The following is a 13,893-nucleotide window of genomic DNA, read 5'->3' on the forward strand; positions in this document are numbered from 1 at the left end:
CCCTATTTTTCATTTGGTTATTTGTTTTCTCATTTTGAGTTTTGAGTTTTTCAGGTATATTTTGGATACGATTCTTATTAGATATGTGTTTTGTAAAAATTTTCTGCCAATCTGCTTAAGATTTCAACTAAAATTCTCTTTTTAAAAAAAAAATGATGAATTAAGCAGAAATTTTTATTTCCAAGCTCATCAAAGATCATGACAAACACAAATAAAGTATCCTTTTAAAAGTGTCCCAGATTAAATCAAAGGCACATCATCAAAGTAAAACCTACCTGTGACATTAAAAATTCATTTAGGCTGTAGTATTTTCACATTATTTTGTTTTTAATCATTTGCAAAATGTTGCGAAGATCACATTTAAACATCTTTTTAAAGACATAATGTAGGGGTTTTTTTTTTTTCCTTTTTAAAAAAATTTTTTAAGTGCAACCACAACTATAAAATAGAGGAACTTAAGAAGACAAAGACCAACTCTGCTTCACACACAGGATGGGGCAATCTAATACACAACCCAACATGAATCTTTCCATAACAAGTTTGCTAAGAAATAGCTCCTATGTTTAGTGTTACAAATAAAATAGTCTTCTCATTTAGAAAAATCAGACCATGGGGTGCCTGAGTGGCTCAGTCAGTTAAGCGTCTGACTTTAGCTCAGGTCATGATCTCACAGCTTGTGAGTTCTAGCCCTGAGTTGAGCTCTGTGCTGGCAGCTCAGAACCTGGAGCCTGCTTGGGATTCTGTGTCTCCTTCTCTCTCTGCCCCTCCCCCACTCACACTCTGTCTCTCCTTCAAAAATAAATAAACATTTAAAAAAAATAGAAAAATCAGACGTCATTTGATTGATAAAGCCTATTCTTCTCCCTCTTCTATACTTGTTTGTCTTCATGTAGAAACTGTAAATTCACAAGAAATGAACCAGTTTTGATATGCTATAAAAATCTTGAGAACAAATTATAAATATTCAATTTTTTAACAAACAAAAATGTTTTCCTTCCCAAAATGGAAACATCCAGTAAATAAAATGGACATAATATTCCAGGCTTATGGAATATGATTTCAACTCTAAACGTTGAATTCACTTATGAAATTCGCTTATGAAAGTAATTCGCTTATGAAAGAGGTGTATTTGGTGGTAACATTTTTTGTTTGTCTTACGTATAAAAGAACTTTATTTTATAGAATAAAATGGCCTGAGAAGAACTCAGGCCATTATTACTTAAAGTCTACTCCTTGGGGCGCCTGGGTGGCGCAGTCGGTTAAGCGTCCGACTTCAGCCAGGTTACGATCTCGCAGTCCGGGAGTTCGAGCCCCGCGTCAGGCTCTGGGCTGATGGCTCAGAGCCTGGAGCCTGTTTCCAATTCTGTGTCTCCCTCTCTCTCTGCCCCTCCCCCGTTCATGCTCTGTCTCTCTCTGTCCCAAAAATAAATAAACGTTGAAAAAAAAAAATTAAAAAAAAAAAAAAAAGTCTACTCCTTTACCCAGTCTCCTTACCTGAGTGGAAAAATTCATCAATTTTTATAGAATTTTGACTATAGCACCAGGCCACAGGAAAGGTCTGAAATATCTAAAGTCATTTGGCTGGAGAAAAGTGTTTTCTTGTGACTTGGAGACAGCTATTCATCACTTTGTGCTTAAAAGCATTCCCTAGTGAACTTCTTCCCTACAGCCTTTAGGCTAAAGCACAGGATCTGGGCTCCTGGAAGGCGTTGCTTCCAGCTGGAACACGTACACTTACACCTTAAACTTCCAGGGCATCCTCGCAGGCATTCGTGTACAGTTAACTCTTGAAGCTCTGCAGCTGCCTGTGAGCCCTTGACCCTCTCCACCAGCTTGAGCTGCTCCACCCAGTGTGGAAGGCTGTTCACGCAGGCCCCTAAAAACATGACGGCCGCGCCAGGCTCCGAGGGCCTAAAGTTCTCTTGTAATATAATTTCATTTGGCTTTTAGAGTTGAAATCATTACATATTTTTTTTCCCTTAGTAATACAAGTAACTTAGTTTAAATACTTGATAAGTAACAGTTCATGGAATATTTTCACAATATTATGAATGAAATTAGATAGGTAGTAAAGTGGGGGTCGGTCTTCAATTAGTCTGAATTTCTCCTAACACATTTTGTTTTGCAAAAAGAAGAAAATTAAGATGAGAATTAAATTCAGCTAGGAGAACCAGAAAACAGAAACAAAAAAAGAATATTGGTGGTTTAAATAAGATATTTATTTGTCTCTCATGTAGAAGTCCAGGGATATGTATTCTAGAGCTAATAGGGTAGCTCTGCTCCACAAAGTCCTGTGGGGTACAAACAAGCTCCTTTCAGTTCACAGCTCCATTCCTCAAAGGCGTGACCCTTATCTTCATGGACAAGGGAGCATCCAAATTCTAAGTAACAGAATGCAAGAAATGATGAAGAGGAAAAGGTAAAGGATGATCTACCTGCCTCCTTATTTTCCCCACCCTAGCTTTATTGAGCTATAATTGATATATAACATCGTGTAAGTTTAAGGTGTCTAGTGTGACGATTTGATACGTGTATATTGCAAATATATATATACATGTGTATATTACAAAATGATTACCAAAATAAGCTTAGTTAATAGCTTCATCTCCTGACATAATTATCTTTTTTTGTAAGTGTGTGTGGTGCAAACATTTAAGATCTCTTGCTATTCTCTTAGCAGTTTTCAAGTATATAATGATTATTAAGTATAGTCATCATACTGTACGTTGCATCCCTAGAACTTATAATTTGTACCTTTTGACCACCATCTCCCTATTTCCTCCACCTGCTAGTCTCTGGCAGCTACATTCTACTCTTCCTGAGTTTGCTCCACCTCCTTTTTGAAAATAGTGCTCATATTGGGGCGTCTGGGTGGCGCAGTCGGTTAAGCGTCCGACTTCAGCCAGGTCACGATCTCGCAGTCCGTGAGTTCGAGCCCCGTGTCAGGCTCTGGGCTGATGGCTCAGAGCCTGGAGCCTGTTTCCGATTCTGTGTCTCCCTCTCTCTCTGCCCCTCCCCCATTCATGCTCTGTCTCTCTCTGTCCCAAAAGTAAATAAACGTTGAAAAAAAAAATAGTGCTCATATAAATGAGATCATGAAGTATTTGTCTCTGCTTGGCTTATTTCACTTAGCATAATGCCTTCAAGGTCCACAAATTTCAGGATTCCCTTCTTTCTCATGACTGAATAATATTGTTATGTATATATGTACACCACATTTTCCTGAAGAATGTTCCTAGATATCCCACTGGTGGACTTTCCTTACATGCTCATACCTCTTATAAGGGAAGCTGGAAAGTACAGTTCTTATTTGGAAAAGTAAAAAATTATTTTGTTATAAAAGAAGGGGAGTACTGATGTTGGGGGACTATTAGCCTCTATCACCCACAAACTTATTCAATCACTTTGCAGTATTTCTATTTTGTTCTTTTACACATTTTTATTTTTATTTATTTGTTTTGTTTTTGAGAGGGAGTGCAAGGGGGGAGGGGTAGAGGGAGAAAGAATATTAAGCAGGCTCCTTGCTCAGCACAGAGCCCATCATGGGACTCAGTCTCATGACCATGAGATCATAACCTGAGCGGAAATCAAGAGTCTGTTGCTTAACTGACTGAGCCACCCAAGCGCCCCTCTTTTACTCATTGTTAAAATTGTTTATTTTCTTATTTTTAAGAGTTCTTTTTGTGTGTGTGTGTGTGTATGTATTAAACCACTTTTTACAAAATTTATTTATTTATTTATTTATTTATTTATTTAGAGAGCATGTGTAGGGGAGGGACAGAGAGAGCATGTGTAGGGGAGGGACAGAGCATGTGTAGGGGAGGGACAGAGAGAGAGAGCATGTGTAGGGGAGGGACAGAGAGAGAGAGACAGAGAGAGAGGAGAGAGAGAGAGAGAATCCCAAGCAGGCTCCACACTGTCAGCACAGAGCCCAATGCAGGGCTTGAACTCACCAACCATGAGATAATGACCTGAGCTGAAACCAAGAGTCGGATGCTTAACATACTGAGCCACCCAGGGGCCCCTGTCATATTTTGATTGGCTTGCAAGCATGAGCAATGGCAACTGGTACATTTTTAAACCTGTTTTTTTACCTGTTATAGGTAAGGATAATAATGAATTTGAGAGACATATGCTGCTTTTACAAAATATCACACATAAATGACTACTCCACAATTCCAAAATTCTTTTATTTCCCATTAGGATAATTCAGCATTTCAGAAAATGACAACTCTATCCAAGTTAGATTTTGTATTACACTTACCAATGCTAAAAGCAAAAACAGAACTGGGATCACTATCTCATTTTTCTCTAGCTCCAACTCCTATCTCTAGCACAGTTTCACAGCTGCGGAAAATACTGGTTTTGTACCATCTTTAACGAAAGTCTTTCACTTTAGTTGTCAGCCTTCTTAGGGATGGCCTTAGCTGCTTCGCCCATGCCATACCCTTTCCAGGGAAGCCCATATCCAATTACTGGAGTATAAAGGCCCAGTGATTTTGGTTCTACTCTGACAACTCTAACTGGAGCCACTTAAGCTCCAGAATATTCTGTGGGGTTTAATCTTATTCTGAGAATCTATAGACCATTAGAAAATAGCTCACAATTTTGTCTCAGTGGGGTTTGTCTTGTTGAAACATCTGAACTTCAAAAGTTAATAGAACAATGAAGCTTTTTTTTTCTACATGAGGAAACAATAAAATTATACAGTCACTGTGATGTATGCACAAAAGAAACTCCCCGCCCCGACCTTTTACGGGAGAGTCCGCCCTACAGATTAGCTTAAGGAAGCTGACACATTACAAAGCCACCACTGTTGACAAAAACATTTTATGATCTACAATCTAAGTAGAGAATCTAAATGGTTATTAACAATATCTTCTAGAGATCCTTTCTGGAAATTGGGTAGACCAGTCTTGTAATTTTAACTGTCCTGAAATAATTTGTGATATTGAAAGAACTATGGTGCTCAGTAGCGAAGAATGTGAACTCAGTTCACAGTTGCAGTAGAAATATGTAGAATTCCCACAGACCTTTCCAAGGAAGATGGACTGTTCGGAAAGAAAATGACATTTGTGGCAGACTGAAGTTTGTCCTCCATTATTCATTTTTCCCTTCGTCTGTAGTGGTATGGCTCCTACTTTGTATCCAGGCCTCTGATGACCCAGAAAAAAGGCTCCTAGTTTATAGTTAGTTGTGGCCCATAGACTAAGTGCTGCTCAATGCAATTCAAGTAAAAGTAGTTATATAGTTTCTGGGATGTGTTCTTAGGGGAAGGGGCACACCCTTCTTTTTGTTTTTGTTTTTTTTCCTCCTTTTTTACTAGGTGAAATGAAGATGTGATGGCTGGAGCTGTAGTAGTCATTTTAAACTATTAGGGTGACTTTAGCAATGGAAATCAAACACAGAAGAGCAACGAAATAGAAGTAATTTGGCTCTCTAATATGGGAGAGCTCTGTTTCACCTACCTCCAGACATTTATGTTGATCAAAATCCTGACCACCATCTAGACATAAGTATTATTCTCTCTATATAAAGTTACATGATAGCTATAGAGCCATCTTGGTAACATTTCTGCCTACACAATTTTGTAAGTAAAGGTTTGCTTCAGCCAATTTTTAAAAAGTCTTGTCTATCTTGTTAACATAGAGAACCAGGGATGTACTTGTAGCTATAGAACAGAGGAAAAAAAAAACTAGTTTAGACTGGAATCAGATCCATAAGCATGACTTAATCAATGTAACTTAATTAACAATCTGTGCAAAGATGTTTGTCTTGTAAGAGGTGTGATTTTAAGTTAGAATTATATTTTTCATGAATTTATGTATTCATTGAGCACAGGAACAGTTCACTTAGAAGCCAATTTTTATTACAGTGCTTTAAGAGATGATTTTAAAAATGCCTTCTCTTTTCATTAAAACCATTTCACTTAGGGGCGCCTGGGTGGTGCAGTCGGTTAAGCGTCCGACTTCAGCCAGGTCACCATCTCGTGGTCTGTGAGTTCGAGCCCCGCGTCAGGCTCTGGGCTGATGGCTCAGAGCCTGGAGCCTGTTCCCGATTCTGTGTCTCCCTCTCTCTCTGCCCCTTCCCCGTTCATGCTCTGTCTCTCTCTGTCCCAAAAATAAATAAACGTTGAAAAAAAAAATTAAAAAAAAAAAAAAACCATTTCACTTAGTTTTCGCAAAGATCTTAAATGCATTTTTTTGCCTCTTTCTGTAAAATTGCTACTCTTTTTGCTTTCACTTTTAACTGAATAACAGATATTTAACATTAAGTTTTAATTTCTAATGAAAAACCTTTTTTACTGCTTTCTTCTGGATTCTCTTTGATATGTGAGAATTGAACTTTATATTGACAAGGAGGACATTGATGATCTTAATAAGGTGGAGGAAGCTCATCTGAATTGAGATGGGGAAAGAATGTGAAGTGGAGATACTACTTAGTAACAACTGTTTTCACAAGTTTTTCTGGAAAGTGAATAACTAGAATTTCATATGCTAATAGAAAAATTTGGTAAAAAAGGACTTCCAGGAGCAATTTACCGCCACGACAAAGGAGCCATTATTTTATGCAGGGCATGCTGCCACAACCAGCAAGGATACTAAATCTTAATTCCTAAGTGTTTAGCACATTAACAATCCAGTGGGTTGGTCAGGGTGAGATATGTTTACAAAGACCTGGGTACAGTACCAAGTGCCACTGTAGAAGTGAAAATATAAGAAAAAAGAAAGGCTAAATCACCTTTAGTTTGGTTAAATAGGAAAGGCTTCATGGAGGAGATAGCATTGATGATACAAACATCTTTGCACAGAAGTTAATGTTTTTTTTTTGCTCTAGAAGTCAGTGTCAAGGTCAAATCCTCACAAGGACGTCTGATCATTCTTACGATGTTTTTGTGTGTGTGATGCTTGTCTCCTACATTGGACAGGACAGCGCCTGGCACATAATTATCACTCAATATATCATTATAATAAAGATAATATTATGACAGTAAATATTGACTGGATTGGTGAAGGCATGAACGAATATACACATTAATAAGTGACCATGAGCTCCTCAGGGGTGGTGGATGTTGTCTTGTTTACCTTTGAACCCTGACCTCACTGCTCATATACAGTGTACTTTACTGCAATTTGCTGGGCACTCCCATTTCTCCCACCAGAGATTGGCTGGGGTGAGGGATCCAGATCCAGACCCGGGGCCAGAGTGTTGACTCCGGCCAGTAGGGGACGCCGGCGCGAGGCTCTGCCAGGACCCCAGCACCGCCCAGCGCAGAGCCGGACCGCCGTCTACGCCATGCGCGTGCTGCTGTCGCTCCTGCGCACGGGTTGGGGCTGGCGCGCGTGGGCCCCAGCTGCTGCCCGCTTGCCCCCGGGAACGAGTACGGGGCCCGGGCCGCACCGCGCCATGGCCCTCTACCGCACGGAGGAGCGCGGCCAGCCCTACACCCCCGATTACCGCCTCTTCTTCAGTAAGTAGCTCGCGGGGACTCCCGCGGACGGCGCGCCTAGAGGAGGCTCGGGCTGGAGCCTGTATGGTCCGCGCGGCCTCCTCCCTCCTTCCTTTGGGTGGCCGAGCGGTCCAGGCCGCCTGCCCGCGCGCGGGGGCCCGCGCAGAGCCACGGAGCAGCCAGCGAAGGGGACGGCAACCTAACCCCCAAATGCGGAGCGCAGAGACGCAGGGCAGCCGGCGGCGCCGCGCCGAGTCGCCCTGGGCGCGGCCAACCGCCCTCTCCGAGCCGGGCGCGGAGCGCGCAGGGGCTACCGCGGTACCCCGCTGCGGCCGCGCAGCCTTAGGCGAGTCCCTGCCGCCATTCCGGGCTCAACGTAATTTAGTCGTGGGAGGGAAGCGCAGAATCCGCCCTCTGGACGGCTTTCTCGGGCGCGTAATCAAGCTCCTCCTCCCGGGGAGGGCCGCCTGCAGTTGGAGAGGCAGGCAGAACTTTGGAGGTGCCTCGTCCCGTGGGTCTTTTTCTGGGGCGACTCTGGCCAAGGATCTTGTCTCAGAAGCATGAATTTATACTCACAGGTTGGCACTTTGAATGCTGTGCTGCGTCAAGAGCCTAGTGGGCCTCAGGGTAGCCGGTGTCCTCCTCACATTGAACAAGCCCCAGAGGGCGGTACGAATTGCAGGGCGCTGAGCTGGCCGGCCAAGTCGGAAAATGACCCGGGTTCCCGTTATTCTCATTTTTCTTTGCAGCCCCATGTTGCACCGTGTAGGTTAGCAGTAACGTGAAAATAGCGAGGTTGGTCGAGTTGCTTTCATGCCTCATTGCTTTCAGAGTCCTAAGGGGAGGAGTACTCTTCTGTGAAGTCGGCCTTGCCTGATCGCCCATCTCGTAGGAGCACCAGCTTTGGAGGCTTTCAGATTTAAGCCCGAATCCTGGATTTTTCAGCTCTTGGCTCTGTGACCTCTGATGAGTTTCTGACTTTGCTACGCCTTGTTTTTTGTCTTATCTGTGAAACAGGGCTGTAAAGATTACATGGTGAAGTGTATGTAGTGATTAGAGTGTATAGAATATAAATTATTATTAATAATACCTGTCTCATTATTGATACCTGTAATTTATAAAATGTTTACACGTATCCTTAACTGAACTTAGCGTCGAAGGGTATTTTATGGAAGAGGAAACTGAATTTGTATACTCTTAGGATTATGATGCAACTGATAGTGAAATACCCATATTCTTCAAAATTGGTTGCTTTTTTCCTCTTTGGTACATATTTTTTTTACATCCTTGTTTAGTCAAGACTGATCAGGTGGAGAGGAACCCTTAACAGGAAGTCCCAAGTTTCTGAATGGATGTGTTCCCAAAGGTTATGTATGATGTGATGACTTTGGGCACCGTTTTCTATTGAAAGAGTGTTATGAAATGGCATTTAGGTTTTTGAGTAGATAAAAGCTTGTCTAACATACATGGCATGGTAAAATTATTCTAGATTTGCAAGAAGTACAGTTAATAGTAGACCAAAAACGTCAGTACGTATTTATAAAGTGTGCTGGACGCTGTTAGACATGGCACTGGGGAGATTTTCATTATGGGCCCTGCTCTCAAGAGAGTCATAATACCAATATATTATATTATTATATTATATAGTAATTAAGGAAAATATAAAGACACTGAAAAACATTTTACTTGCATGTTGGCTGAGAAAAAATATCTTGAGGAGCCTAGAGTATATGACATAGTTGACTGAGCACTGGCTTTGGAATGGAGAGTCAGTCCTTAATCCTGACTTTGCGGTATGAGCTCTCACTTCCTGTTATTTGGGCAGGTGATTGCTTCATTTCATACAGGGCCAGTGTCTTTCGTTGTAAAATAATGCAGTTGACCTAGCATTTGATCTTCAAGGTCCTTGTTGGTGCTGCCATTCATTGATTGAAGGTGTTGGATCAATATTAGATATTCTGACATTCTCTCTTGGACAGGGCCTCTATTAGGCCATCTCCAGGGCAGAATTGGCCACTCACCATGGTTGGTTTCTCTAGCTACAAGTGTATTTCAGACTCATGAGTTGTCCTTAACTAGAATGCCAGAGATCTCTTTTTTACCCAGTTAGGATAAATGACAGAAAACAAGAAAAAAAAGGTTTCCTGAGGTAAATGTGCAAGAATTGGAAGGAAGGGTGGTTTGGGGGAGGGGCCAGGTGGTGAGGTTGTAATTGGAAGGTTATGGAGGGTTAAACTAGTTCCTGAACCAAAACACCAGATGGCATCCTTGGCCCAGGACTGTGTACTGCTTGCTGGCAGGGGTAGGACAAAGTGAAAGGAAGCCCCTTCAGTGTGAGGGAGTACGAGGAAAACAGTGAACACATTGCTCCTTTTAAAGATGGTCTCAGATTGGGTATTTTGAAGTCTGGCAGTGTCTACAGGCAGTAGCAGAGTGTAGTTGTACGTGACTTCAAAGAAAAATATGAGGGGCGCCTGGGTGGCTCATTCTGTTAAGCGTCTGACTTCGGCTCAGGTCATGATCTCGTGGTTCGTGGGTTCAAGCCCCGTGTCAGACTATGTGCTGACAGCTCAGAACCTGGAGCCTGCTTGGGATTCTGTGTCTCCCGCTCTCTCTCTGCGCCTCCCCAACTCATGCTCTGTCTCTCTCTCTCAAAAAAAAAAAATAAACAAGCATTAAAAAGAATATACGAGTGTAGCACCACTTGGCTGAAAAGTGTTATTCAGCATTATTAGAGTGGAATCATTTCCCACATTTCCAAATATATCCCGATTCCCTGAAATACTACTGCATTGGGAGGTAGACCATTTTTGAGCTTCATATCTGCAAATGCTTTCTCTTTACTGCTATTCAGAAGAATCAGAATAAATGATAACTTTAATACTTTCTTTATTTTTCCTTTTTAATTAGTGTGGACTTTTTAGAAACAGTAGCGAAGTGAGACAGAATGATGTAGAGGAAAAGGGATCTTGCAGGGAATCACCAGGCCCCTTTGGTGCCAGCCCTGTCCCTTTATTAACTTTCTGTGTGGCCTTGAGTGAGTCATTTAACTTATCTGTAACTCATTTTTTTAAACCATAGAAAGAGGAAATTGGACTAGATGATCATTTCCCAAACTGTGCCGAGTTGAGCACAGATGTACCATAGTTTATTATTAGGTTTCTTTAAACAGAGGGCTTCATGGTTTAATAAATGAGCAGAACACTTCCCATTTTATCACCATCTTGGAGAGTCACAGTGTGCGTATTAAAGTTCTGGGAAATTCTGATGTGAAGTAACTTGTCCTAAAATTTTGACTCCTAGAGCCCTTATTTCTCATCACATTTGTTAATATCGTAGTGACTCCAGAGTTTTGTGGAATTAAGTTGGGGAAGCACTGGGTGAGATGATTTCTGAAACTTCCCAAAGCATGTGTGTATCAAAGAAACAATTCTACACTAATAGGCATGTCTTAATGGTCTTGAGCCTCAGCTCAATTTCTCCATCAGCAAAATGGGGATAATGCTAATAATATTATAGAACTGCTGTGGTAGTTAAATGTGTAAATATGATCAGTGTCGCACACATGGCATACGGTAAATATTTAACTTAGGTTATTTCCTTTTTTTTTTTTTTTTTTTGAGTTTAAGATATAAGACCAAAATTCTTGTCATAATCTGTGAAGGGTGAAAACAACAGGATGCGGATAAAATTGAATCTTTTGAATATGTCTCAATGTATTAATTCCCAGGCCTCAGTTTTAATGGATACTGCCCTGCAGTCTTTTGAATTAATTGTGAAATCATGATGAAGTTAGACTTGTTTATATGGGACCAAAGATAAGCACTGCATGTCAATGTTCCTTTGATAGTCTGTATGTTTTTGTTTTGCTAATAACTTGAAAATTCATTATTTCGGGTTTTTTACATTTTCTCAAAAGATGAATAGAGGCTATGCTTTTCATAGTTTGCACTTTTGTTACTATGGGATAGTAGGGAGCAAGTGACTGGTTTATTTAGAGAAACAATGCTGTAGGTAATTCACATTGCTTTTATTTAGCATGAGAATGAATCATGCAGTTCTTTAACAATGATTTTGTTTTATCATTTATAGTAACTATGTGCTTAAGTTAAAATTACTATTGGTTTTCTTTTAAGTACATCATTTGAGTGGTAGGTGATAGAATCTGCAGTTGAATGTACCATACATTTGAACTTACTAAAATTTTCTGTGAATAATCCAGACAATGTGTGTTTGAGTCTTAAATATAAGAGTTTTGTAACCTTTTTTTTTAAGTTGGCTCATACCATGGAATTTGAATTCTGTGTAGAACGTATAGAACATTATGGTTATTGTGTGAATATTGAAGAATTATTTGTACTTGGTATTCTTTATTGTTAAAGCTTCCAGTAAGTCTCTAGAAATGCTTTTAGTAATAATATGTAATAGTTTGTTGGTACTTGGCATTCATGTAGCTATTTTATATATATACATATAACCAAATACCGGTTTTGCATTCCATTCCATTTTCTCACTTACTAATACCATTAATAAACTTTGATCCTGATACAACCTGGTGTTATGAGAGAAAAACATAGGTAATTTACAAAATAATAGAATAAAATCTCAATTCAGTCTAGTTGAAGGGAAAGTTTTGACATTGGCCATGTCAAGTGTATGTATATTGATGGGCCTGAAAGAGTTCATTAGTTTATGCTCAGGGATGCAGTCTGATTTTTGACAAAGTGAAATATCAAGACAGGATGGTAGGGTGACTACAGTTGTTTGTTGGATTTTCCCTCTAATAAATTTCCTATTGAATTGATAGTAAGTGAATAAAAAAGGATAACCCTAAAACAACAATAAGAAGGACTCATCAGAGTGGGAGATTTCAAAATATTTATGGAACATGAAAAATAGATGCAACTTGTGGTTATTGATGAAACAGCATGTATGAAATCCCAGCTTAAGTATATGTGTCAAGGGTCTGTAGTTTAAGAGGAAGCCAGACTCCTTGCAGAACCTCAGAGTGGTTGTGGGTGGGATGTGGCACTTATCGAGGGGTCAGTATAAGTTTTATTATGGAATAGCACACAGATGCTTACCATGCAGGTTTAGGACTTGTGGGATTGGCTGGCTTCCTCTACAGAAATTGAAGAAAGTGTTTGGAGGGAAGTAGAACAACCTGATGGTATTGCCCCAGCAGAGCCTTCTACATTCTAGCACTCAGGCTCCTACTGACCCCAACCCCCACCCAGTGAAATAGCCAGCTTCTTAGGCATTACGTGCCTCTCCTGGTTACACATCCGTTTTTCTAATCTCTTATTTTTTCAAAAAAAAATTTTTTTTTTTAATTTTTTTTATTTTTAAATTATTATTTTTTTTCCAACGTTTATTTATTTTTGGGACAGAGAGAGACAGAGCATGAACAGGGGAGGGGCAGAGAGAGAGGGAGACACAGAATCGGAAACAGGCTCCAGGCTCTGAGCCATCAGCCCAGAGCCCGACGCGGGGCTCGAACTCACGGACCGCAAGATCGTGACCTGGCTGAAGTCGGACGCTTAACCGACTGCGCCACCCAGGCGCCCCTCAAAAAAAATTTTTTAACGTTTATTCATTTTTGACAGAGACAGAGCATGAGTGGGGGAGGGGCAGGGAGAGAGGGAGACACAGAATCTAAAGCAGGCTCCAGGCTCTGAGCTGTCAGCATAGAGCCCCAGATAGGGCCCGAACCCATCAACTGTGAGTCATGACCTGAGCCAAAGTTGGACACTTAGCCAACTGAGCCACCTAGGCACCCCTCTAGTCTCTTACTCTTAAATGTCAACGAAATTGTTAAAGATCACCCTCAGGCAGGTTTTCATCACTACTATTCTACCAAACTGCTTTTGTCAAAATGTGACTTCCATGTGGCAAATATAATGACCAGGTTTTTTTTTTTTTTTTTTTTTTTTTAATATTTATTTATTTTTGAGAGAGTGAGTGAGTACAAGCTAGGGAGGGGCCGAGAGAGAGGGAGAGAGAATCCCAAGCAGGTTCCCTATTGTCAAGTGCAGAGCCCAGGTCAGGACTCGATCTCACAAACCACGAGATCATGACCTGAGCTGAGACTGAGTTGGATGCTGAACTGACTGAGCCACCCAGGTGCTCTTATAATGATGTTTTAAGTTCTCATCTCACATGAATTATCAATAGAACTTTTCAGTTGATTACTTTGTCTTCCGTGAAACTTTTTCTTTTATCTCTAGGATAACATTCTCTTTTATTTTGATGGCTTCTCCAGCAGTCTTCTTTTCTGGATCCTCATATTTCTGAACTCTAACTTTTGAAATTCTCCAGGATTCAGTACTTAGCTCACATCTCTCTCTCTAGGGCAAGGGTTGGCAAATATTCTGTAAAGGGCTGTGATAGTAAATAGTAGCCTATGCAGGCCATAAGGTCTCTGCCACAACTACTTAACCCTG

General features: G+C 40.7%; 1 protein-coding gene and 1 pseudogene across 4 annotated transcripts in view; one reads left to right on the forward strand and one right to left on the reverse strand.

The window, feature by feature from the left end:
- Positions 1 to 1,566: 1,566 nt before the first annotated feature.
- On the reverse strand, positions 1,567 to 1,886 carry LOC123594551 (annotated as a pseudogene).
- A 5,303-nt stretch (positions 1,887 to 7,189) lies between these two features.
- PPA2 (inorganic pyrophosphatase 2) overlaps positions 7,190 to 13,893 on the forward strand; it is a 91,148-nt gene continuing 84,444 nt past the window's right edge. For 2 of the 4 annotated variants that reach the window (XM_045471318.1, XM_045471327.1), the window contains exon 1: positions 7,190 to 7,471. In XM_045471318.1, the coding sequence (XP_045327274.1) occupies positions 7,297 to 7,471 (175 nt within the window). In that variant the 5' untranslated portion in view covers positions 7,190 to 7,296. Of the gene's footprint in view, positions 7,472 to 7,512; positions 7,797 to 13,893 lie in introns of those variants that run through there. The other 2 variants (XM_045471300.1, XM_045471308.1) reach the window with 1 other exon arrangement.

The sequence above is a fragment of the Leopardus geoffroyi genome, chromosome B1, assembly GCF_018350155.1.
Source record: "Leopardus geoffroyi isolate Oge1 chromosome B1, O.geoffroyi_Oge1_pat1.0, whole genome shotgun sequence".
Lineage (NCBI taxonomy): Eukaryota > Metazoa > Chordata > Mammalia > Carnivora > Felidae > Leopardus > Leopardus geoffroyi.